Here is a 27519-nt window from a genome sequence, read left to right as displayed (position 1 = left end):
ACATCGGTGGGCCCAGGCGTTACGAGGACGACCTCTCCCTACATCGGTGGGCCCAGGCGTTACGAGGACGACCTCTCCCTACATCGGTGGGCCCAGGCGTTACGAGGACGACCTCTCCCTACATCGGTGGGCCCAGGCGTTACGAGGACGACCTCTCCCTACATCGGTGGGCCCAGGCGTTACGAGGACGACCTCTCCCTACATCGGTGGACCCAGGCGTTACGAGGACGACCTCTCCCTACATCGGTGGACCCAGGCGTTACGAGGACGACCTCTCCCTACATCGGTGGACCCAGGCGTTACGAGGACGACCTCTCCCTACATCGGTGGGCCCAGGCGTTACAAGGACGACCTCTCCCCACCCTCCGCCTTCTCCCTTTTCGGGCAAGCATGTCGCTTATGGCCAACATCACCACACTCAAAACACCATTGACTACCCGTACTAGCATAAGCCATATACAGTCTGTGTTCATACTTGACTTTAAACAATACCTCCAAAGTCTGTTTTTGGACTCACCGAAGCAAACACCTGTCGCCGAAACGAACCTGTTTCAACCCAACCTGTTTCAACCCAACAGGACAATCTTAATTGAACTTGCAAGCTTCCCAAACCCCAATAACTCGCTCTCCAACAGCTCATTGGGAATAAACAGCAGTACATTCTAAATAGTTACCCTTGTTGACTGAGAAAAAAGCGGCGTAACTTGAATAAACATACATTTTAAGAAGTACACCATGCTCAACCATAGGATCAACAAGACTCTCTTCTTTAAGAAGTACACCATGCTCAACCATCCGATCAACAAGACACTCTTCTTTAAGAAGTACACCATGCTCAACCATCCGATCAACCAGACACTCTTCTTTAAGAAGTACACCATGCTCAACCATCCGATCAACAAGACACTCTTCTTTAAGAAGTACACCATGCTCAACCATCCGATCAACAAGACACTCTTCTTTAAGAAGTACGCCATGCTGAACCCTCCGATCAACCAGACACTCTTCTTTAAGAAGTACACCATGCTCAACCATCCGATCAACAAGACACTCTTCTTTAAGAAGTACACCATGCTCAACCATACGATCTACAAGACACTCTTCTTTAAGAAGTACACCATGCTCAACCATACGATCAACAAGACACTCTTCTTTAAGAAGTACACCATGCTCAACCATACGATCTACAAGACACTCTTCTTTAAGAAGTACACCATGCTCAACCATACGATCAACAAGACACTCTTCTTTAAGAAAAACCACCACCGTTTTATTCATCTGTGATGCATAAGCAACATTCTCATATCCCACCTTCTCTCCTACGGAGACCAGAAACTCCTCCACAGTGACAGTAGCTTCAGTAACACACCTAAAACCGTGCTGAAGTGACAAGGACGGCATCTCCATGTGGTTCGCCATCAATAAAATAACAACCACCAAGTAAAACAAGAAGGAAAAAAAACAGGCGAGAGAGAGAGATGGAAGGGATCTGTTGCAGCCTGGGTCTGTACTTTGTCAATGGTAGGTTACGGGGGGACTCTTTGGGGAAATTCACCTACTGCTCACCTCTTGGCCACAGTACAGTAGACTATATGATCACAGACACTGACCCCTTCTCTCAGCTCATTCACCGTCAAGCCACTAAAACCTCTGTCTGATCACAGCCAAATTACGTTGTTCCTCAAAAGAACAGACATGGAAACAACCAGACATTCACAGTCCAGTAAGCTGTACAACATCAGACATTCAAAAAGATGGGAGCATAACAGCACAGAAGAATACCAGAAAGCAACCTGTAACCAAAATATACAAACACTCTTAGATAACTTTCTGGATACCACATTCACTCACAGTAATGAAGGCATCATTCTAGCAGTACAAAACATCAACTATATATTCAGGCAAACAGCAGAGGAAGCACAATTGAAATTGATAAAAAAACAAAAAAGATCACAGATGACAACTGGTTTGATGCAGACTATAAAATTATGAGGAAAAAACTTAGAACACTATCCAACCAAAAGCACAGAGACCCAAATAATGGTGAATTACACCTTCATTACTGTGAGACTTTAAAACTCTATAAACGTTCACTCAGAACCAAAAAAGCACAGTACAACAGCAAGCAGCTGACACTAATTGAGGAGTCCATAAACACAAACAACTTCTGGCAAAATTGGAAAAAAATAAAAAAAATCTGAAAAAGAGGAATTAGCGATACAAAATGGTGACATATGGACAACCCATTTTAAAACACTCTACAACACCGTTCAAATTAACACAAACGCAGAACGCCAAATTCATGAGAAGTTGAATGGATTAGAAAAAGCTATAAAGGACAATCAAAACCCACTGGACTCCCCAATTCCTGACCAGGAGCTCTATAAGAAACTTCAGGCCCTCACATTTAAAAAAGCATGCAGACCTGATGGCATCCTAAATGAGATGCTCAAACTCACTAGTGCAAAATTTCAATTGGCTATATTAAAACTGTTTAATTTCATCCTGAGTGTAGGTTATTTCCCTGAAATCTGGAATCTGTAATCATAACCCCAATCTTTAAAAATGGAGACAAATTTGACCCTAAAAATTACAGAGGCATTTGTGTGAACAGTAACCTGGGGAAGGTTTTCTGTAGTATTATAAATGTAAGAGTTCTAAACTTCCTTAATAAGCACAATGTCTTGAGTAAAAGCCAAATTGGATTTATACCAAAACATTGCAGAACTGATTATATTTACACCCTACACACCCTGATAGATAAACATGTCCACCAAAATAATACCAACAAATACGCTTGCTTTATCGACTTCCAAAAAGCATCTGATTCTATTTGGCACACAGGACTGTTCTACAAAGTTATTGAAAGTGGTGTAGGGGGTAAAACACATTACATAATTAAATCAATGTATACTGGCAATACGTGCAGCATTAAAATTGGCAAAAAATAACAGAATTCTTTAACCGGGGCCTTCGTCAGGGTTGCAATCTGAGCCCTGCACTCTTCAATATTTACATCAACGAATTGGCCACTATTCTAGATAAATCCTCAGCCCCTGGTGTTAGTCTCCACAATTCAGAAGTTAAGTGCCTACTCTTCGCAGATTACCTATACCTGCTGTCACCCACAGCACATGGCCTACAGCAGAGCCTGGACCTGCTAGAGCAGTACTGCCAGACCTGGGCCCTGGCAGTAAACCCCCACAGCACATGGCCTACAGCAGAGCCTGGACATGCTAGAGCAGTACTGCCAGACCTGGGCCCTGGCAGTAAACCTCCACAGCACATGGCCTACAGCAGAGCCTGGACCTGCTAGAGCAGTACTGCCAGACCTGGGCCCTGGCAGTAAACCCCCACAGCACATGGCCTACAGCAGAGCCTGGACATGCTAGAGCAGTACTGCCAGACCTGGGCCATGGCAGTAAACCCCCACAGCACATGGCCTACAGCAGAGCCTGGACCTGCTAGAGCAGTACTGTCAGACCTGGGCCCTGGCAGTAAACCCCAAAAATACTAAAATAATGATTTTCCAGAGAAGATCCAGATCTCAGGGAATTAAACCAAAGTTCTCAATTGGTACAAAATATATAGAGTACTGCACACACTACAATTACTTAGGTTTAAAAATAAGCTCAACTGGACACCTTAATGAGGCAGTGAATAAACTGAGGGAGAAAGCACGCAGGGCATTTTACGCCATGAAAAAAACAAATTCAAATTCCTATTAAAATTTGGCAAAAACGAATTGAATGTGTCATTGAACCAATTGCACTTTATGGCAGCGAGGTGTGGGGTCCACTTGCAAAACAATATTTCATCAAATGGGACAAACACCCCATTGAAACCCTGCATGCAGAGTTCTGTAAGATTCTCCTACATGTCCAGAGGAAAACTACAAACAATGCACGCAGGGCAGAATTAGGCCAATATCCACTAATAATAAAAACTAAAAAAAGAGCAATTAAGTTTTGGAAACATCTAAAATACAGTGACCCCCTTTCATATCATTACCAAGCCCTGCAATGCCAAGCACTGAGCAAAGGAAAGAGTCCCCTCATCCAGCTGGTCCTGGGGCTGAGTTCACAAACCTGTTCTACTAACACACTGAAGCCTCAGTCCCCTCATCCAGCTGGTCCTGGGGCTGAGTTCACAAACCTGTTCTACTAACACACTGAAGCCTCAGTCCCCTCATCCAGCTGGTCCTGGGGCTGAGTTCACAAACCTGTTCTACTAACACACAGAACCCTCAGGACCAGAACATTCAATCAATCAGGATAAACCAAATTACAACACAGTCAAAACAAAACTACATTGCTTATTGGGAAACACAAGCACAAACACAAAGCAAAATGCAGTGCTATCTGACCCTAAATCAACAGTACACCGTGGCTAACTATTTGACCATGGTTACTGATCAAAACCTTAGAATAACCTTGACAAAGCACAGGCTCAGTGAGCACAGCCTTGCCATTGAGAAGGGTAGACACAGGGAAACCTGGCTCCCTGTAGAGGAAAGGCTGTGCAACTACTGCACAACAGCAGAACCTGGCTCCCTGTAGAGGAAAGGCTGTGCAACCACTGCACCACAGCAGAACCTGGCTCCCTGTAGAGGAAAGGCTGTGCAACCACTGCACCACAGCAGAACCTGAGACGGAGTTGCATTTCCTGACAAAATGTCAAAAATATAAAACAATAAAGAGTGTGTCATTTCCCCAAATTTGAAAACCTTATTCAAGGTTTCAAAGACCTCTCTAATGAGGATAGGCTACCCGTCCTGTTGGGGGAGGACGCAGAGAGCTGTGGGTTGGCAGCACTACATTGCTCTCTGCCATAAGATGAGGGACAGTGTCTGACAGACCAATCAACCTGCACATGTCCTCTGCTGTATGCGTATTGTTATTGTTGAATGTATGGTTATTTTGACACTTGGTTATTGTTGTTACTGTTGTCCCGTTGACAATTTTGATTCTTATTATTTTCATATTGTAAATATCCAAAATAAGCTTTGGCAATATGTACATTGTTACGTCATGCCAATAAAGCAAATTGAATTGAGAGAGAGAGGCTATGTCCCAATTATCTCTCCTTCCTCCCAAAGTGTTCACTTGTTCACTCATTTGAAAGGAAATGACTGGTAGAATAAAAATTGTAGAAACTCCCACTAGCCCATGTCTCCACCAATCCAATGCTTAGATTTGTGGGAAAAATATGATATTATTGGGACACACCCAGAGACCGGGATTAACAGAAAGTTTAACGTCACATTTTGACATCCTACCTTGTGGTCGTCGGCCATCTTCCGTCCGGCCCACATCTCCTTAACCATGAGGTGCCAGAGGTCAACCTCTGACTTCAGGTTGACCTCAAACGTCTCTTTCCTCAGGGTGGTCTTGATCTTCAGAGAAGGGATCCTCAGCAGCAGGAAGGGAGCCGAGGAGATCTTCACCTCCTGAGGTACAACAGCCAACTGGTTATTCACAATTCACTACCTGTTATTTTAGCAGGGAGTCCCACTGAGACCAAGGTCTCCTTTTCAAGGGAGCCCTGCATCTCAACAACTTACACAACCACTAGGCAGGTCCCGGGTCAGTTTGCGCTGTATAGCCAACTGCTACGGTAGTAAAGACCACTGATCTGGGACCAGGCTTATTTTTTTCACCTAACACCACCTTTGATCCGGGACCCATATTTCTAATAGAATACTTGGTAACACTTTGTGTTACAGCACATAAAACCGTGTGAGTGTATCTATAGTGTCTCATGATGCGCCCACAGTGCATTGTAACACTAGCTATTATTTTTTTTTTTACCTTTATTTAACTAGGCAAGTCAGTTAAGAACAAATTCTTATTTTCAATGTGTTAAATGCCTGTTCATGGGCAGAACGACAGATTTGTACCTTGTCAGCTCGGGGATTTGAACTTGCAACCTTTCGGTTACTGGCCCAACACTCTAACCACTAGGCTACCCTATAAGCAAGCATAGCATTAATATTTATGATAACGGTACATGACATACACTGTGTTAGGGACTAGATCCCATCATTTACATTAGCTGTATAATAAAGCATAGATTACCCATCTATAAGCACATCAAACATGACTGTCTATTTTATAGCTTAATGTATTCACATTGTAATCTCTATCAAAGAAAAGTCGAGTATCATGAATGATATATGGTAGATCACAGAAAGTGTAGTAGGAACGTAGATGCGGAAGGTCGTAACTCACCTCAATGTCTCTGAACTTGGTGATCTCCACGTACCCGGGTCGTCCTACGGTCAGCAGGAACAGCCGTCTCTGGGTCATGGCGATCTTGCCCACGCCGTGGCTGGTCTTGACCGAAGAGGACAGCTTGAAGACACACTCGTTAGCCTCCAGGTGCTCCAGGACTGAGGCCGGCAGGGCCACTTCCTGAGCCTCGGCCTCCGTCTCCTTCCAGAAGGTGTAGAACACTCGGAAGAGTTCTGGATCCACCTGTTTTTGCTGGCCTGCAAGGGGCAGTCTGGAGTTAGGCTTCAACAATTCCTGAAACTGCAATTTCTTTATTTATTTCAGCAATTTTGCAACCAATAGAGGGGCAGTTTAAACTTACTGTACTTCACAATGATTTCATAAAGTTGCCTAGCATGGAACAGAGAAGCTAGCAGGGTTGGGGGAGGAGTCACAGGAACAATAATACACAGCATTGTTTTGGTTGGCTGGTGAAGCAAGTCCATGGTGCGTGGGTTCACAGGGGCAAGAGACTAAACACACACAGTCCAACTCCTAATAAACACACACTCCACGTGCACAGTATGACTCCTACTAAACACACACAGTATGACTGCTACTAAATGTAACGGATGTGAAACGGCTAGCTTAGTTAGTGGTGCGCACTAAATAGCGTTTCAATCGGTGACGTCACTTGCTCTGAGACCTTGAAGTAGTAGTTCCCCAAGGGCCGCGGCTTTTGTGGAGCGATGGGTAACGATGCTTCGTGGGTGAATGTTGTTGATGTGTGCAGAGGGTCCCTGGTTCGCACCCGGGTATGGGCGAGGGAACGGTCTAAAATGATACTGTTACATAAACACACACTCCACGTGCACAGTATGACTCCTACTAAACACACACTCCACATAGACAGCATGACTCCTACTAAACACACACTCCACGTGCACAGCATGACTCCTACTAAACACACACTCCACGTGCACAGTATGACTCCTACTAAACACAACTACTAATTCTGATAGGGTGGGGGGGGTCTGTCATGCTTGAGTAAAAGTAAAGATACCTTAATAGAAAACGACTTAAGTAAAAATGAAAGACCCCCAGTAAAATACTACTCGAGTAAAAGTCTAAAAGTATTTGGTTTTACATATACCGTAGTATCAAAAGTAAAAGTAAAAATAATTTAAAATTCCTTATATTATGCAAATCAGACGGCACAATGTTTTCTTGTTTTTTTAACTGACGGATAGCCAGGGGCACACTCCAACACCATTTACAAAATAAGCATGTGTTTAGTGAGTCCTCCAGATCAGAGGCAGTAGGGATGACCAGGGATGTTCTCTGTTTAGTGAGTCTGTCAGATCAGAGGCAGTAGGGATGACCAGGGATGTTCTCTGTTTAGTGAGTCTGTCAGATCAGAGGCAGTAGGGATGACCAGGGATGTTCTCTGTTTAGTGAGTCGGTCAGATCAGAGGCAGTAGGGATGACCAGGGATGTTCTCTGTTTAATGAGTCTGTCAGATCAGAGGCAGTAGGGATGACCAGGGATGTTCTCTGTTTAATGAGTCTGTCAGATCAGAGGCAGTAGGGATGACCAGGGATGTTCTCTGTTTAGTGAGTCTGTCAGATCAGAGGCAGTAGGGATGACCAGGGATGTTCTCTGTTTAGTGAGTCTGTCAGATCAGAGGCAGTAGGGATGACCAGGGATGTTCTCTGTTTAATGAGTCTGTCAGATCAGAGGCAGTAGGGATGACCAGGGATGTTCTCTGTTTAGTGAGTCTGTCAGATCAGAGGCAGTAGGGATGACCAGGGATGTTCTCTGTTTAGTGAGTCTGTCAGATCAGAGGCAGTAGGGATGACCAGGGATGTTCTCTGTTTAGTGAGTCTGTCAGATCAGAGGCAGTAGGGATGACCAGGGATGTTCTCTGTTTAGTGAGTCTGTCAGATCAGAGGCAGTAGGGATGACCAGGGATGTTCTCTGTTTAGTGAGTCTGTCAGATCAGAGGCAGTAGGGATGACCAGGGATGTTCTCTGTTTAATGAGTCTGTCAGATCAGAGGCAGTAGGGATGACCAGGGATGTTCTCTGTTTAGTGAGTCTGTCAGATCAGAGGCAGTAGGGATGACCAGGGATGTTCTCTGTTTAGTGAGTCTGTCAGATCAGAGGCAGTAGGGATGACCAGGGATGTTCTCTGTTTAGTGAGTCTGTCAGATCAGAGGCAGTAGGGATGACCAGGGATGTTCTCTGTTTAGTGAGTCTGTCAGATCAGAGGCAGTAGGGATGACCAGGGATGTTCTCTTGATAAGTGTGTGAATTTGATATTTTTCCTGTCCTGCTAAGCATTCAAAATGTAATGAGTACTTTTGGGTCTCAGGGGAAATTAATGGAGTAAAAAGTACATAATTGTCTTTAGGAATGTAGCTAAGTAAAAGTTGTCCAAAATAACAAATGGTTGTCCATAATAATTACTTTACACCACTGGTAAGATTGAGGGAAATTAAGCAGATTCAATTGACAGGTGAATTAGCATGGCCATTCACTACAGGTATTAAGGTATTAACACATTAATCACAGGGACCGGGGTGATTACGGAGTAGAGGCTAAGAATTATCAACTGGAGTAGGTCCATGATGAGTCCCACACAACAAGGGGTTACCGTAAAAATCAAGACAGACATTAAAACACATACCTTGGTGAAGACACCCTCCACCAAGAAAGAGACAACCCTCTCTCCTTTATCATTTCTCATCTTTAAGTCTGTGTGACTTCCTTACCCACAGTGAGAGCCTCAAACAGCCGGTGAATGGTCCCCTGGTCCTTGACAATCCCAGACTCCTGCACGTGCCTCACAAAGTCCTCCAACTGCATGTGCTTTTTCGGCAGCTGGAACCGCTTGACAGCTTCGTCGTCATGGCACGTCCGCTCCCTCTCGTGGTCCTTCTTCACCCGACTAATCAGGCGTTTGATCTCGGTTCGGCGGTTAGCTTGTGCCCGTTCCCCATCCTGTAGAGAGTCCACCAGGGCGTTGACCAGCTCGCCAGGGAAGATGTCCGTGTCCGTCTTGTAAAGGTTCTGAAAGTCTTCCAGAGCGTCCAGACGTTTACCGGCCACTGTGTTGACAAAGCCCCGGAGGTAGTGATAGCAGGCCAGGAGAGAGGAGTCCTCGAAGGCCACCGCGCTGATGGCCTTGTCCAGGAGGGTGATCATCTCCTGGTAGTAATTCTGGACGTAGTGGTAGGCCAGCGGTGGAGGGAACTCAGGAAGCTTGAAGCATCTCACTGGCTTTTGGGGAGACTTCAGACCTTATTAGGGTTTGATCACAAAAGTTTCAAGAACTGTGAACAGCATTTTGTTTAGAGGAAACCTTAAAGCAGTTGGCCAATCGTCCTTGGTTGGTTCTTATAAGGTGACCAACTCAATAGTAGTGGTCAACTACAACAAGGTTTCTCAACATAGGTTCTGGGGAATACCCCATGTGTGCTCGTCTTCACCGCAACCATTAAACACTCATCCTAAAACCACTCAATGTTCAGAAATCACAAAAGATAACTATTAGCGTCGACAAGTACCGCACACCTGAACCTACCGCTGTTCACCTGGACCTACAAACTACCGCTGTCCACCTGAACCTGCCGCTGTCCACCTGAACCTACCGCTGTCCACCTGAACCTACCGCTGTCCACCTGAACCTACCGCTGTCCACCTGAACCTACCGCTGTCCACCTGAACCTACCGCTGTCCACCTGAACCTACAAACTACCGCTGTCCACCGGAACCTACAAACTACCGCTGTCCACCTGAACCTACAAACTACCGCTGTCCACCTGAACCTACAAACTACCGCTGTCCACCTGAACCTACAAACTACCGCTGTCCACCTGAACCTACAAACTACCGCTGTCCACCTACCACTGTCCACCTGAACCTACAAACTACCGCTGTCCACCTACCGCTGTCCACCTGAACCTACAAACTACCGTTGTCCACCTTAATTTACAAACTACCGCTGTCCACCTGAACCTACCGCTGTCCACCTGAACCTACAAACTACCGCTGTCCACCTGAGCCTACAAACTACCGCTGTCCACCTACCACTGTCCACCTGAACCTACAAACTACCGCTGTCCACCTACCGCTGTCCACCTGTATCTTCTTGAGGGAGTTCTGCATGAGGGGTCCCACCAGGGAGCCCACACCCTCCCCCAGGTTGGGCAGGCTGGCCCCCAGCCTCTTGCTGAGCCGGCTCTCTGGGCTGGTGTATTTACGGGCCAGCTCCTGCATGGTGGGCCGCCGCGGAGACTCTGTCATGGACTTCAGCCTGGGGAAGAGGACAGAGGTGTAGGGAGAAGTTTCCCCTAGTTGCTGATCCTTGGTCAGTTTAACATTTCCCCCACTAATGGTTAAGGTTAGGATTGGGGGATGGGAAGCCAATCCTAGATCTGTACCAAGGGGGAAGTTCACCTTGGATTTAGGATAGACATCAGGGGAAAGGCTGTGCTTATACCAGGAAGGGACCAACATGGGATATGTGTATGAAGATACAGTACAGCAGTGTTTCCAATCCTGGTCCTCAGTACCCAAACGGGTGCCCTTTTCTTTTTTGCCTGCAGCACTAACACCCCTGATTCTAGTTAAAGGATTGCTGATGAAACCACATTAAAATCCTACTGAAACCCATTGCATTTGCAATAAAGGTCAAAATAATATTTACTAGTTTAAAGGTAAATATTTATGTTAAACTCTTATCTTTCTTTCTCACCTGTAAGTTTCTGTCCGAGTGCTCAGCTCCATGCGTGTGAACGCGTCCATCTTCCTGTTCAGACGATCCCGTAGGAACGAGTGGAAGATGTGTGTGTCCAACACCTGCAAAGAAGACAAAATACACTACGTTCACAATCAATTGGATCACATGCTGGACAGGAAAAAAAGGTGTGAAAGTTAAATATGTCCTAAATACTGTAGGTTGAAAGAGATGTACGTGTTACTGAACAGGCTCTAGTTGTACCTTCGTGAAGAATGGCTGGTCTGCTGGTTCTCTAGACCTGAAGAACTCTTCACTGTTGAAGACTCTGTGCTCATAGTTGAGGTGATGGTGGACTTCTCTGTGGGGGTGCAGTGGGGGGGTGAGGTTGAGGTTGAGAGTAATAGTCATTGGATTAAGCTTGCCTGTCCTGATATTGAACAGGAAATTGAAGTTGTGTTGGTTGTCATAAAGCACGATTTTGATTCACGCTTCAAAGTTTATTCACCTTGTGCACAGGATACAACCGGTGTAAATCAGTACAGTGAAATTCTTACCGAGAGCCCTTTCCCAACAGTACAGTGATAATAATGTAGACAATAATAGAAAATAGATTTTTTTTTTTTTTTACAATTTAATAGGATAACTAACAGCGTTGTTCACATTTCTAAATAAATCAATATCCATTTGATAAATCACCAAGCTTTGCTTAAATGAGAAATACGTATTAACTAGATACTGTATGCTCAGTTTGAGTCTCAACTATCATAGTAACATAAATAAATATAAATTCGATGATAATATTATAACAACTATGTGATATTATAATACTCATGTACATGTTTTGTCATAGTGAACGACAGTAAACTAAAACACAGTATAGCTAGCTGTCATATGATTTGATGTTCATTTCGGTTAGCCCAGAACTCAAATGCAGCATAATTTGGTCAGATGCTCAGTAACCATTTATGTTTACGTAGTCTGTCCACAAGAGATTGGTTTCATGCTGACCTGAAGATGTTGACGATGAGTTCCAGAGTGATGTTCTGGATGTGTGTGTTAAGTTTTCTCTGCCACTGCCTCCTCTGGGCCCTCTGGTCGTTGACGTCTGTACTGGACCCCAGGTGACACACGTCCAGGTCATAGTGCATCTGGAGACCCTCCGCCCTGCACACACATGTAAAAATATTCAGAAAACATGTGGAACTCATATTTGCATAAAAACCGCTTCCCCTATTTATAACAATCCATGTTGTTTGCAGAGCAGATGGAGAGTAGCAATATGATCACATAGGACAGCAAACTAACTGACTGCGTTTACGCTGGCAGCCCAATTCTGATCTTTAACCCAATTATTGGAAAATCACTTGATCTGATTGGTCAAAAGACCAGTGTGTGTGTAAACGTAGCAATCGAGTGTCTTGTCGTCTAGGTCATATTCATTAGGCACCAAACGTAAGAAAATAGAATGAAACAGGGATGGACAGTCAGAACTTGTCCAATAAGAAATGTTAATTTCCATTTTCTGTTGAAAAACATTTTGCTACGTCGTGCCCTAATGAACATGTCCCAGATCCTTTCCGGTCCTACCGTGTTAGAAAACACTCTCTGGCCGCCAGCGGGACGTCCGGCAGGTCAAACCCGTCGGACGAGGAAGACGACACGATGCCATCATCAATGTTAACCAGGATCAGATCATCTGTTTCCTGTGAGGACAGGGGAAAGTAAAACACAACACTCTGTCTCTCTTGGAGAACACACTGTAATGGAGGAGAACAACAGACTAGGGTCAAGTCAGCTCTGTCTCTCTTAGAGAACACACTGTAATGGAGGAGAACAACAGACTAGGGTCAAGTCAGCTCTGTCTCTCTTGGAGAACACACTGTAATGGAGGAGAACAACAGACTAGGGTCAAGTCAGCTCTGTCTCTCTTGGAGAACACACTGTAATGGAGGAGAACAACAGACTAGGGTCAAGTCAGGAAGGTCAGCTCAAATGAACTGGACATCCTGTTAACTTCTGTCCTGTATGTCAGTTAGGACATTGAACCACATGATCCTTTATACTATGTAAAAGTAAGTAGAAAATGCTGATAAATGATAAAGCCTGATAAATCAGTTTATTAAATGATGAATAAATCAGTGATGCGAGGAACATTGTCAGACAGTGCTGGTGCTATTCTTATCGTGGATACCTCCTGTAGGGGTTCAGGTAACAGCCAATGAGAAGAGAAGTTCATTGGCCATTAAAACAGAAATGTGCCTTTATGCACAATCCAACCCCCCCAAAACACACACAAACCCAGCAATGCAGCACTCCTGGAGCAATTACAGATGAAAAACTCTGGGACTCCAGCAACCGCTACTCTAACAACTAGGAAGGGGTCACTATCACTAGAACGGTCACTACCTGATCATGCTACAGTATTCTATTCTAGCATGGCCATGTACGCTAGTGATATCCATCCTTACCGCGGCCACCTCTTCATAATGGTGCAGATGACAGCCCATGAGGTAGGCGGTGGGCGCCATGAGGAAGTCCAGCATCTGGCTTGAGAGGACGGGGACGAAGGGGTGCTGCCACACCAGGGGGTGGATGAAGAGCATCAGGCTCTCTGCCAGCAGGGTGAGCCGGGCCCAGTCACAGGAAAACAGTACTACCCTCTGCTCTGTCAGCAGGCTGGTAATGATCTGATGAGATTCAGACAGAACGTAACGTTGATATCAGTCCTGGCTTCAAATACAAGTGTATTTTATTATTTGTTATTTAAATACTTATTTTCGGTGTATTTGAGTATTTTCTAATAATGTGGCCTGAATCAACCATTGAAAGGATTTTCTAATTATTTCCTTATTTATAGGCCTACTATTTCAATGTTTTTAAATGCCAAAACAAACCTGGTTCAAATTCCTGGGATTATTTAAGCATTTGTATTAATACTGTGTATTTAAGTATTTCCAAATATATTCCAATATTCAACTACCTGTGTTTTTTTAAATAAAAATCTAAATAATTACTTTCAAATTACTTTGAAAGTACTTGAAATATCCTACATCGTATTTGAACCCAGGTCTGATTGATATAGACATGTATTTTACCATTCCAAACAGATGAACAGAAACATACTGTACATTTGCACATTATCACATTCACAGTCTTTTCGTCTCTTTAATTGCATTGAAAGAAAATATAATGTAGTGGGTTAGGCAGTATAATCCGGCTGTCTGTCCTCACTTGGAGGAGCTGTCGGGGTCTAAAGCACAGGAAAGGCAGATGGAGGTCGAGGTCAACAGCTGGCCGGTCCTTATCCTCCCGGGAGGGAAGCCCAATCTGGAGAGGCCTCAGACTAAACACCTGGGACAGAACAGGTAGAGGAACACAGATAGTTAAATTACACTGTTTTAATGTTAGTCACTTAACAATACAACACACTACATAAACATACAATAGACTGGGTGGAGCAGAGAGATTGGCAAAATGCCCATGATTGGTTTTACAGTTCATCCTTAACATGATCTCCACTGTTAAATAATGCCAGTAAATCATAGAGGGAGACAAATGGCTCACCACATGCAGTTGCCCAGGTGGAGGTATGGGCACCAGCGCCAGCTTGGCTGAAAACTCCTTCACCCTCTCCTCAAAGTCCCCCATCCAGCTGGGCTTGAGCTGGGACAAGAGACTGAGCACACACCCGTTAGATGGACACCATGCAGTCAAAACACAACATACAGGGCAAAAGGTCTCTAAGATGAGCTGAACTGATCCCTTTATAACAACGGCCCACATCTGGACATATTTACTGTGATAACCTGGAGTCTACTGTTTTGTATTCTCGTTCGGTGTTCACTTGAAACACGAAAACCTAGAGGAATGAGAGGATGGTAAGAGGATGGTGAATTGTTCTCACCATGACAGGCAGTCCCTGAGAGCGTTGTAGTAAGGGTATTTAGAGATGACACAGATGCCGTACGCCGTGTAGAGACGGGACGACTTGGAGGACAACCGGTGGCCATTTTGGTGCCCACCATCCTGAGAGAACTGGGACCCAAGCAGACAACCAATCAGAGTGCAATGTTTTACACAGTGACCAATGACGCGATGTGGACAGTAATTGAAATGACTGTTCATGTGGCTGTAGACTGTATTTATATTTCATGTGTCCTTCTACATTCCCATGGCAGCAAATGTAAAAGTCTACAAATGTATTTAAAAAGAACATGGACCTAAAAGGGCCAATGTTCACAATAAATCTTTGTTTTGCTGATGAACATGCTTATGTCCATCCATCTGTCTTCAAATTATAAACCACTCTTTAATGAAGAAGGTAAAGCATTCCAGTGGGCATGGATAAAGCTCAGCCGGTAAGCCACCCCACCTGTATAGGTCTGTAGTACTGCACCACTACAGCATGTGTCCGGTTCCCGAAGACATCAGTAAACACCAGGTAATGGTACGAGTCTTCTCTCTGCTCACTGGCTATCTGAAGACCCCCTGGCCAATGGAAGAAAGCAGACACAAGACCTCATATAAGAGGAATTATAAACTGGGTGGTTCAAGCCCTGAATGCTGATTGGCCGAGTGCCGTGGTATATCAGACCGTATACCACGGGTATAACAAAACATTTATTTTTACTGGTCTAATTACATTGGTAACCAGTTTATGAAATCAATAAGGCACCTCTGGGGTTTGTGGTATATGGCCAATATACCACAGCTAAGGGCTGTGTCCAGGCACTCCGCGTTGCGTCGTGCTTAAGAACAACCCTTAGCCGTGGTATATTGGCCATATACCACACCCCCTCGTGCCTTATTGCTTAATGGCACGACACAACACATCCACATCTGGAGTTATGAACATACTCCTTTGAGCATTAATATGTAGTGCTATGATGTAGTGTGTGTGTGGCTAGCCGAAATCACCACGCTGTGTCACCTGGGAAGCAGAGCTGAGGCAGGGCGATGAGGTCCAGGTCCTTGGGGACACTGATGTCCTCTGTGGTGCCACCCCATCCATCGCTACCCTTGGCTACCTCTCCATTAGCCGTTCCAGGCCTCCCCCTCTTCTTCTTGATGAAGGAGCGCCTCCTCTGGATCCTGGTGAAGGCCGGGGCGTGACCCTGACCCTTGGTCTCGTTACTCACACTCTCTTTGGTCACAAAGGGTGGGGCGTGCACCTGCAATACCTCCGTCTCCAACAGGGGGAGCTCTTTGATTTTACCCTGCTGGTGTGACTGGCAGGAAGAGGAAACATTACATGATATCATATACAGGCCTACATGTGATGCGTATGACTATGTGTCATATGATTGATACGATGTGGTGGAAGCCTAAGCCCACGAAAATCAATGTGTAGCAGAACCAACAGTGTAGTGAATCTGCACATTTCTGACATGATTTACTGAAGCTGGAAAGAGAGCAGGCAATGGGTTATGAAAACATAGGCACGATTTGGAATCCGATCGCAGATTTGACAAGCAGAGAAGTAGGGGAAGATTTCATACCACAGAAACATTTTCTCTAACCTGTTGCGTTAGTGGTCAAAAGGGCAGTTGTTTGGGAGAAGTTGGAAGAACACGATTGAGTCAGCAGTACCTACCTGATAGAGTTCCCTGAGTGTACTGCTGACTGCTCCAACCACCACACAAGCCTCCAGTAGTCCAGAGGGAACATCTGCCATCAGAGCCTAGACGACAGCAGAGCCAGCCGGACACCACTGACACACACACACACGGCCATTGTCTTCTTTTCTGAGTCCAACAGGTGGCGTCACTCCTACGCAAAACTCCTCCTGTACGACGTTAGTTCAAACAAATGTGGAATGAGTCGCACTGTCTGACGTAAGACAAATGGTGTTTGTCTACAGTCCATAGATCCAGAATAGAGTCAGAATGATAGGTCTCCTGCTTCTCCTCCTCTACCACTTTCTTCACTTCCACATGACCCGTCTAGATCTAGAGGAAAGGCCCATCTCAGTAGAATCATCTGAAACATGGCCTCAGGTCTAGGGAACGACAGATACAGACAGTCAGTTAGGTTAGTCATTCTATAAGTCACTAAGGCCTGATAGAAGTCAGCATATAGACCCTATAAACTAAGATCCTGCATGCCGGCCTGGTAATCATGAAAAACCCATCGTCATCCCACCAGATGTTGGGGCCTGATCACTCAGGCAGCTAACCAGAAACCGATCATTAACATGTTTAACATGAATCCCAAGCCCAGGGGAGGAAATCAAGTATCCGAAGTTACCGTAACTTATCTAAGTGAATCGTCAGGTTTTTGACTTAGTTTAATTTTTTGTCAACTGTAAAGCAGAAAGGTACGATTTGAACCCCATATAAACCACGTACAACATGTTCCTCCATAATGTATTACTGTGCCTGCATACTTTCCTCTGGTTGTTGGCGATGGTAAAACAACAACTACTAATCAAGCAGAAATGGGGCTTTACTGATGTAGGTTCCAGAAAGGAGCTGGTCTGGGAGTGAAGATTTCTACAGAGATACGAGCTTTCTCAGAGTCTATTCACAGTCTATTCTCAGAACACGAATAGACTGATGAGTTTCAGAAGAAAGCTCTTCGTTTCTGGCCCTTTTGAGCCTGTAAACCAACCCAGAAAGGCTGATGCTCCAGATACTCAACTAGTCTAAAGAAGGCCAGTTGTATTGCTTCTTTAAATCAGGACAACAGTTTTCAGCTGTGCTAAAATAATTGCAAAAGGGTTTTCTAATGATCAATTAACTTTTTAAAAGTATACACTTGGATTAGCTAACACGCCTATGTAGATATTCAGTAAAAAAAAATCTGCAGTTTCCAGGTACAATGGTCATTTACAACATTAACAATGTCTACACTGTATTTCTGATCAATTTGATGTTGTTTTATTGGACAAAAGAAAAGTGATTTTCTTTCAGAAACAAGGACATTTCTACGTTTGAATGGTAGTGTATATAAAAACTCATAACTAAAATATCATCTTTGCCTAAGTATTTGTTTAGGCAAGCCTAACTTAGTCCAGGAGTCAAATTTGACTTAACAAATCACATAATAAGTTACATGGACTCACTCTGTGTGAAATAATAGTAAAAAATGATGAACCCATCCTCTGTCCCGCATACAACATCTGTAAGGTTTCAGTCAAGTACTGAATGTCAGGCACAGATTCAACTACAAAGACCAGGGAGCTTTTCGAAAGCCTCATAAAGAAGGGCAGTGATTGGTAGATGGGGAACAATAACAAATCAGACATTGAATCGCTCTTTAAGTATGGTTAAGTTAATAATTATGCTGTGGATTATGTATTAAACCAACCAGACAACAAAGATACAGTCGTCTTCCTGAACTGAGGGGCAGGACAGGAAGGAAACTGCTCAGGGATGTTACCATGAGGCCATTGGTGATTTTAAAACATTGTAGTGACTTCACAATAATAACATAAATGACAAATTGCAAAGAAGAATACAAATATGCATCTTGTATACAACAGGGCACTAACGAAAAAAAACAAAGCAAAGACATACAGTGTTTGGCCTAGATGCAAAGCCTTATGTTTGGGGCAAATCCAACACATCACCGAGTAACTGACTCCTTATTTCCAAGAATGGTGGTGGCTGCATCATGATATGGGTATGCTTGAAAAATCAGCAAATACAGTGGAGTTTTTCAGGATGAAAAGAAGTGGGATTTAGCTAAGCATAGGCAAAATCCTAGATGAAACCTGAATCAGTTTGCTTGACACCAGAGACTGGAAGAGGAATTCACCTTTCAGCAGAACAATAACCTACAACACAAGGCCAAATCTACACTGGAGTTGCACATCAAGAACACAGTGAATGTTCCTGAGTGACCAAGTTCTGCTTTAAAATATATGGCAAGACTTGAAAATGGCTGTCTAGACATGATCACCAACATCTTGACAGAGAATTTAGCAAATAATAAATGGGCAAATATTGCACAAATCTGTGTGTGCAAAGCCCTTATAGATTCCCCAAGAAGACTCACAGCTGTAATCGATGGCAAAGGTGTTTCCAACATGTATTGAATCGGGGAGCTGAATACATATGCAACGATTATATTTCAGCATATTTCATTTGTATTCATCTTTAAAATATGTTAGACTATTTCTTCCACTTTGACAAGTTATTCTGAGTAGATTGTTGACGAAAGAAAGGACAATTAAATACATTTTAATCTCACTTTGTAACACAATAAAATGTGAAGAAATCCAAGGGGTCTGAATACTATCAGTTATCTCTGGAAAAATAAACATACTTCCGGAAGTTACCGTGAATTACTTAGTGAGATTGATTTGCTTTGTTGACACAGTTTAGATATCATCCTGTCATAACTGCCATTTTGTCTGCATGCAGTGCTCATAGTCTTTATTTAACACGTAAATAATCATATTCCTAATACTACAATATGACCTATTTGGTCAAAAAGTTCAACTCAAAAGATAAAAACACAAGACACAACAAAGAGGCCTAGAGTAAGTAGGATTGTGTGATTCATAAAGGCCAAGCAGTTTGCTTTTCTCCCCAAAAGGCACATCCGTTTCTTATCATCAGTGTAGCTGCAGTGGTGCTTACATCAGGTCTATGAAATCCCTGCCCAACATTTTGGACCAGTGAGTAGCCCAACCTTGTGTAATGGAAAACACCAGGAGTAATGTTATTCTCTCTCAAAATCCACAGTTGGGGGGGGGGGGGGGGGGGGCTTTAACAGTTCTGCCTGTACACAACTATTCAAGGTGCAGTTCAGAATAGCAATCCATCCAAATGTTACAGTAACTCCACAACAATGGCAGAGTGAACAGAGTACAAATATAGAAATATTCTAAAACATGCACCTTGAATACATAGAGAGGATGTTGAAAAGACACGTGCACTGTTACTACACTACATGACACCAACGATGGGTTTTAAAATGTGATTTTCCAGAAATAAACGAGCCGATGAAACCACAGACATCTAGTCTGTACTCTGCTCTGGCAGAACCCGGTCCTCCTGGCCGGTGGTCACACTGGTCATTCTAGTTCTAAACCTCAGGTACGTCGCAAGTCTGTGCCTCATGGATCTTATTGATAGGGTGCCATGTATAGTCTAACGACAGGTAGACTGATCTTTGTCCTAATCTATAAACGCATGAACACAAAAGAGGAAAAGTGATGACAGCATAGGTAGGGGACAGCGTCAGCTGTATTCAGTTTTGACACGGTCTTGACACTTTAAATGGCATTGTTGTGACAAGAAGGTTTGCATCTTAAATTTAAAAAAAGTGGTCAGATTGTTTTAAACCCGACATATAGCTAGCTCTCTTATGACACTTTTAGAAAATACAAGACATCACCAACCTCTATTCAATCGGCTATTTTCCATCAGGTACCTTCGTTGGTGAAATAATGAAGGCGTCAAATGCAAGTGTATTGTCGATAAAGCGCACACGAAGCTCCACACAGTACGGGGCTGAACTGACCCGACCACTCCACTCACCGGATAAGACCAGAACAGTGGAGCAAATGTCACATTTCAACTGTTGTTGGCTCCATACAACTTCCTGGTAAAAAGGCGGCTCATAGCCTACACAGATTCAAATTAGATTCAGGACTAATATGAATCAGACGCAGATAACTCATTAAAACCATATTAGTTAAACTGTATTGCGATTCAATTAAGATTTATATTGTCGCCTACAACTACAATCATGTTACAAATAAAACGACTATAAATGTATAGCACTGCTGGTTACAATATGTAGTTAAATGCTGCCATCCAGCGGCTGAGAGAAACATCCATGAAACGCAGAACCCTTTCCAGGGGTGAGAAATGTAACGCGAGAAGAACACCACGCGGTGGGAACATTGTATAAGAGACTGCTGTCAACATTCCCAGACGAGTGGCCCTTTTTGTGCACAAGGTCTCATTTGTGCATTATGTTTAGATCATGTCCAAGACACAGTGGGCGCATGGTACTTAAGTAAAATACTTAAAAGTACTACTTAAGTATTTTTTTGGGGGGGGGGGGGGGGGGGGGGGGTCTGTACATAACTTTACTATTTTTTTTGACAACTTTTACTTCACTACATTCCTAAAGAAAATTATGTACTTTTTACTCTATACATTCTCCTTGGCACTCAAAAGTACTTGTTACATTTTGAATGCTTAGCAGGACAGGAAAATGGTCCAATTCACACACTTATCAAGAGAACATCCCTAGTCATCCCTACTGCCTCTGATCTGGCAGACTCACTAAACAGAGAACATCCCTGGTCATCCCTACTGCTTCTGATCTGGCAGACTCACTAAACAGAGAACATCCCTGGTCATCCCTACTGCCTCTGATCTGGCAGACTCACTAAACAGAGAACATCCCTGGTCATCCCTACTGCCTCTGATCTGGCAGACTCACTAAACAGAGAACATCCCTGGTCATCCCTACTGCCTCTGATCTGGTGGACTCACTAAACAGAGAACATCCCTGGTCATCCCTACTGCCTCTGATCTGGAGGACTCACTAAACAGAGAACATCCCTGGTCATCCCTACTGCCTCTGATCTGACAGACTCACTAAACAGAGAACATCCCTGGTCATCCCTACTGCCTCTGATCTGACAGACTCACTAAACAGAGAACATCCCTGGTCATCCCTACTGCTTCTGATCTGGTTGACTCACTAAACAGAGAACATCCCTGGTCATCCCTACTGCCTCTGATCTGGAGGACTCACTAAACAGAGAACATCCCTGGTCATCCCTACTGTCTGTGATCTGGTGGACTCACTAAACAGAGAACATCCCTGGTCATCCCTACTGCCTCTGATCTGGAGGACTCACTAAACAGAGAACATCCCTGGTCACCCCTACTGCCTCTGATCTGGAGGACTCACTAAACAGAGAACATCCCTGGTCATCCCTACTGCCTCTGATCTGGAGGACTCACTAAACAGAGAACATCCCTGGTCACCCCTACTGCCTCTGATCTGGAGGACTCACTAAACAGAGAACATCCCTGGTCATCCCTACTGCCTCTGATCTGGAGGACTCACTAAACAGAGAACATCCCTGGTCATCCCTACTGCCTCTGATCTGGTAGACTCACTATACACATGCTTCATTTGATGTCTGAGTGTGAGTCTGAGTGTTGGATGTGCCCCTGGCGATCTGTAAAATAAAAAAAAACAAGAAAACATTGTGCCATCTGATTTCCTTAATATTAATAAGGAATTTGAAATTATTTATACTTTTACCTTTGATACTTAAGTATATCTAAAACAAATACTTTTAGACTTTTACTCAAGTAGGATTTTACTGGATGACTTTAACTTTGACTTGAGTCATTTTCTATGAAGGTATCTTTACTTTTACTCAAGTATGACAACTGAGTACTTTTTCCACCACTGGTAAGACCTAGTATTGCAGTCTGGTAGATTTCCAGTCATTTAAATGAATCAAATACCCCCCCTTGGTTTAGAAATAGTATATGACTTATGTAACTTAGGCCAGCAATTGTTTCACCTTATCATAAACAGGTTCTTACAGAGTGTGGCTTTAACTGAAAGAGGAAGCTGTGGTTAGCTCAGCGTAGATGACCTGTGGTTTGACCCGAGGTGGAATGTGATGTGTGATATGGTGTGAAGGTGTAGCTATACCCTCTCCAGTTTATCATTCATTTTATAACCCTGATAAGTCATCATTAAAGTTTGGCGCTTAATGCACTGATAGCCTTCGTGTCTTCTTCGTCTACCAAGATCTTCAGACTGTACGCTGCCTTTCCTCATATTGACCTAAAAACAAACCACCCTCTAACGTTGATATGACTTTATATTACACATGTAGAGTATTTCATGGATGATGGCAGTTTATTATTATAGTTACATAGCTAATATTTTGTTTTCAAAAGGTAATATATGAGTGCAATACAACAACAAAGCGACAGAAGCCCTTGAGTTTTTTTGAAGGTGCATTCAATACAGTGTTCTTCCATGGTTCTACATATGAAGGCTCAAGCATATTTACAGAATGTATATACAGTCCTTATAGAAAAACAGCTAATACAAATAATCCGCTTTTTTATAGCAGCAAAACAAATTAAAATAGTATTTACACTGACTGCAAATACTGTTTTTCCCATTCTTTAAGTAATATCAGTGATAAATTCATTACATAAAATACTATATGCAACTCCCATTGTCCTAAAATAAAATGACCTTATAAAAGTATTTTTTTTTAATAATCAGAGATGAATGATAGCATTCTCCTATCAAAAGAAAAGAGGGAAATTTAATGAGTTTCATTATCAAATTGAATTATACTTATTCAAAAACACATTTCTGTCTGAAAAGTTAACAAATGAAATATTGGTATTGCAGTGTGACCTCAATCTTAGAAAATAAAGTGAATTGTAAAACCAGATGACACGCTCACACACGTGTTTCAAACACATTCCAGTCCTCCCATTACTGTAACATACCTCTTGCATTTGTTACTGTAAATATATATCTGTATTTATACATGTTATATTTAAATAAAGTGAAAGCATCCATTTAACATGAAAAGAGCTATATATATATATATATATATATAAAACATTTCCAGTACTTTTTCTTTTGCAAGACTATTCTATTCTTTTCTTCAAACGTTGTATGTGCAAGTTCTGTGCAGACCCTCTACCCATCACAAAACGACAAACATTTTACATTCATGACTTTAACATTGTCACCTGATGGAATCAAGGAAACGCAAACTCCCAGCAGGCCTTTCAACATAGGCCACTATGTCAACATTCCAGAGTCAACAGCTAGAGGTTCAGGAAAACTATCATACACTTCCTTGCATCTTAGAAACACTCAAGTTGCACTTCAAGTATTCAACAAGGCATGGTTCTTCTCTAAAAAACCTGACCAATACTATGCTTATTTAGCTACGAATACATGGCTGTTGTTTTTCATACAGTATAACTATGATTCACATACATACAGCCATGCATTAGAAAAGTTCACCCGGTCCCAGAAACGTAACACTTCCACCCTTGCTTACAGAGGCAGAAAACATTATTGCAACAATCGTCTGATTTGTCAAATACTTCATGCTCTCTGTTCCTTTACACTTCAAGTTTGGTTTGAATCTCCTCTTGACACTCTGAAAAGATTTCAGCTTTTTGTTTTTTTCAGTTCGACACATTAATGAAGGTTAAATGACACTTTCACAAATCTACCTCTACTGATTAACACGTATCCTTAACAAGAGATAACAGAGCGATGTAGTCTGTAACTTCAATATAATAAACACATAGGAGAAGGAAGCCATGTCTCATATACGGTAAGTATTCGTGTAGAAACACAGCCAACCTGGATGTAGTAATTGGGTAGTCCCAGCTCTATAGCCCTAAGGCTCTGATCTGACCTCCTGGGGCCTGTCACAGCAGAGACACATGGGCCTGTAAAGCCATAACCAGCATGCTCAACACAACAGACAGACTAGAGCCATAATGAGTTCCACAGTGGAGCTCTACTCCCTTCACTAGTTTCCACACTCAGTCCACCATGTCGTCTATAGAAGAATGCAACTGAGCCCCCATTCTGGCTCAGGGTGCATGTAGGCCATGCAGAGCCAACATGGTGTGTTAACATTTAGCTAAGGCCGCTTCAGGTAACAGCACAACTCGCCACAAGGCCCAAACCATGCAGCAACTAGGTGTTAAATGTAAATGCACTACAAGTGAGAGGATATAACTCTTTTCTATTTTTTACCCCGTTTTCTCCCCAATTTCGTGGTATTCAATTGGTAGTTATAGTCTTGTCTCATCGCTGCAACTCCTGTACAAACTAAGGAGAGGCAAAGGTCGAGAGCCGTGCGTCCTCCAAAACACAACCCAACCAAGCCACACTGCTTCTTGACACAATGCCCACTTAACCCAGAAGCCAACAGCACCAATGTGTTGGAAGAAACATCGTGAACCTGGCGACCGTGTCAGCGTGCACTGTGCCCGGCGCGCCACAGGAGTGGGACAAGGACATCCCTGCCGGCCAAACCCTCCCGTAACCCGGACGACGCTGGGCCAATTGTGTGCCGCTCCATGGGTCTCCCGGTCGCGGCCGACTGCGACAGAGCCTGGATTCTAACCCAGAATCTCTAGTGGCACAGCTAGCACTGCGATGTACCTTAGTACCACTGCGCCACTCGGGAGGCCCCTGGATATTAACTCTTCTATCAAGACCCATTACTTCAGTTAGAAAAATAAAAGGAAGACCTATATGGTAGGAAAATAATCAACTTGAATTCCTGCACAGTTTAAGTTCTGCCTAAGTGCTCCTCCCCCAAAACTCAGACTTACACCCCCTCCCCCCTCCCCCCTCCATGAGCAGGCACTCCCACATTTGACAAACATCTAGCTAGTATTAGTTACATCCTCAAACAAACGTCAGCAGCTGAAATTGTGCAGCGAGTGACACAATCCATTAACAATGCAATTGAAACAAGACAAAGAGAACGAATTGAAGCCTGAAATCTGTTTCTCCTCTGTGAGACAGAAGAGCTTCCAAGCTCCTTACAGTGCTCCTCAACTTCTGTCCTCCGTTTGGTATGCAATTCTCCGTAACTCCAAAATGCAGCATTGAGATTCTTTCTCATTTCCTTAAAGTGTTTCTGTTCTCCGTCAACGGTGAGGCCCTTGTGATCTCAGAAGGATATATTCTGAAAGGTGTAAAATAGGATCCTTACTATAAATTACTAAAGAGGATAAAGATATATTTGTGTGGATCAGCATTTCCCCAAACTCGCTCCTGGGGACCACAAGGGGTGCCCGTTTTGGTTTTTGATCTAGCACTACACACCTGATTCAAATAATCAAAGCCTGATGATGAATTCGTTATTTGAACCAGCTGTGTAGTGCTAGATCAAAAACCAAAACGGGCACCCCTTGTGGTCCCCAGGAGCGAGTTTGGGGAAATGCTTGTGTACAGTTGATATAGTGTAACTCAGGTGTGTCAAACTCATTCCACGGAGGGTCGAGTGTCTGGCGTTTTTAGTTTTTCCTTTCAATTTAGACCTAGACAACCAGGTGAGAGGGAGTTCTTTACTAATTAGTGACCTAAATGTATCAATCAAGTACGAGGAAGGAGCGAAAACCAGCAGACACTCGGCTCTGTGTGGAATGAGTTTGGCACATGGTGTAACTGGTCTTATTACAATTTAGTATGTCATAACAGTTAGAAATTCAATAATTAGGAGAACTGATTGATTTACCAAACAATGCCTTCCTCCCCCTCCTCTCCTAACTGAGAAATCACCTCCTTATACATGTGCAGTTTCCTCTTAAAGCCACTAAAAACCTTTTAAGTCCAAAAAGTAATACATCAACCCTGTAAATGATACCAGGCCTGTCCCATTTGGTGATAACAATGTCCTTCTGCAACATAATGTCAAAAATATATAGAGGAAAGTAAACTAAATAATCATGTTCAATCAAGAGCAATTTTCTGCATTTTCAAACGCTTCACTTATTAGAAGAATATAATATGTCTTAGAGACTCTTCGTCTTTTCCTTCATCTTGACCCTTGAATGGAAGTGAGAGTGAAGTGCATGTCTTTTTCCAGAGATCCCAGTTCAGCGCGTGAACGTCGGTCGCATGTGTATCCACCGTCCCCTGATCTGTCCTGTCCAGTTGGACCGCCTCGATCGCAGCCCCTGGTGGCCCTGAGAGGGAGAGACGCCTGTCCTCTCCTCGCCACACCACAGTCCTTAGACCGTGACGAGCGAGAGACAGGCCCCAAATTAAATGAAATACAAGTCAAAACCTTAACACATCATGGCCCATGTGTGTCTTTGAGAAAGAGGTCGGTCAAGCCCATGCCATCAGCAGATTATTGGGTGGCAATGGCCCGGTTGTAAAAAAGGAATGTCGGTTTGAATTTTTTGATGATCGTTGCATTGCTATGGTTACAATAAGCTCCGACCTTTCCAGTTAATTGCCGATGACATCAAATTACAGAGTGGACTCGCACTGCACTTTACACGTAGTGGTGGCACCCTTCTTTGTCAGTTTTAGAACGCTGGGTTTCTCCGTGACGCTGTTATCGGACACGGGTCTTGTTAGAGCCTTCTGCTCGCCCTTGGCCTCCGCGTCGCCGTGACATGGGTAGATGACCAGGAACCAGGCGGTGAGGAAACCCAGGAAGGAGCCGCCGGACGCCACCATGGGGATGACCTGCACACTACCCGTGGCGTCCACTGCTGCGCCCAGCGCCGACGCCACCAGGATCTGGGAGATGTACACCTGGCACGACAGGATGGCACAGTCGATGCCGAAGCCCCGCTTGGAATTCCCCGGGCTGTGGTGGATGTACTGGGAGAGAGGGAGGGGAGAGGTGAGAGGGAGAAGAGGGAAGAGTGAGGGAGACAAGAGAGAGGGAGAAAAGAGAGCGGTAGAGAGCGGTAGAGAGGGATAGTAGAGAGAGGGAGAGTAGAGAGCAGCAAGGGAGAGTAGAGAGGGAGAGAAGAGAGAGGGAGAGTAGAGAGAGGAGAGTAGAGAGGGGAGTGAGAGAGAGTAGAGAGAGAAGAGAGAGAAGAGAG

At 43.8% G+C, this 27519-nt stretch overlaps 2 protein-coding genes across 3 annotated transcripts in view; both read right to left on the bottom strand.

The window, feature by feature from the left end:
• LOC139373813 (DENN/MADD domain containing 3a) overlaps nucleotides 1-20505 on the bottom strand; it is a 40358-nt gene extending 19853 nt beyond the window's left edge. For both annotated transcript variants that reach the window (XM_071114831.1, XM_071114832.1), the window contains exons 1-16: nucleotides 20304-20505; nucleotides 16548-16952; nucleotides 15885-16182; nucleotides 15327-15442; nucleotides 14859-14989; nucleotides 14519-14630; nucleotides 14186-14305; nucleotides 13423-13641; nucleotides 12542-12657; nucleotides 11963-12118; nucleotides 11216-11312; nucleotides 10970-11073; nucleotides 10344-10528; nucleotides 8985-9512; nucleotides 6231-6490; nucleotides 5279-5449 (exon numbers count right to left, since the gene is read on the bottom strand). In XM_071114831.1, the coding sequence (XP_070970932.1) occupies nucleotides 5279-5449; nucleotides 6231-6490; nucleotides 8985-9512; nucleotides 10344-10528; nucleotides 10970-11073; nucleotides 11216-11312; nucleotides 11963-12118; nucleotides 12542-12657; nucleotides 13423-13641; nucleotides 14186-14305; nucleotides 14519-14630; nucleotides 14859-14989; nucleotides 15327-15442; nucleotides 15885-16182; nucleotides 16548-16628 (2694 nt within the window). In that variant the 5' untranslated portion in view covers nucleotides 16629-16952; nucleotides 20304-20505. The remainder of the gene's footprint in view (nucleotides 1-5278; nucleotides 5450-6230; nucleotides 6491-8984; nucleotides 9513-10343; nucleotides 10529-10969; nucleotides 11074-11215; nucleotides 11313-11962; nucleotides 12119-12541; nucleotides 12658-13422; nucleotides 13642-14185; nucleotides 14306-14518; nucleotides 14631-14858; nucleotides 14990-15326; nucleotides 15443-15884; nucleotides 16183-16547; nucleotides 16953-20303) is intronic.
• Nucleotides 20506-25968: 5463 nt separating this feature from the next.
• The window catches only part of LOC139373812 (solute carrier family 45 member 4-like), a 65746-nt gene continuing 64195 nt past the window's right edge, over nucleotides 25969-27519 (bottom strand). Inside the window, exon 9 of the mRNA XM_071114830.1 lies at nucleotides 25969-27292. Within this exon, the coding sequence (XP_070970931.1) occupies nucleotides 26933-27292 (360 nt within the window). The 3' untranslated portion in view covers nucleotides 25969-26932. The remainder of the gene's footprint in view (nucleotides 27293-27519) is intronic.

The sequence above is a fragment of the Oncorhynchus clarkii genome, chromosome 18 (assembly GCF_045791955.1).
Source record: "Oncorhynchus clarkii lewisi isolate Uvic-CL-2024 chromosome 18, UVic_Ocla_1.0, whole genome shotgun sequence".
Classification (NCBI taxonomy): Eukaryota; Metazoa; Chordata; class Actinopteri; order Salmoniformes; family Salmonidae; genus Oncorhynchus; species Oncorhynchus clarkii.
The sequence above is the reverse complement of the archived record's forward strand: the minus strand, read 5'-3'. Positions and strand labels throughout refer to the sequence as shown.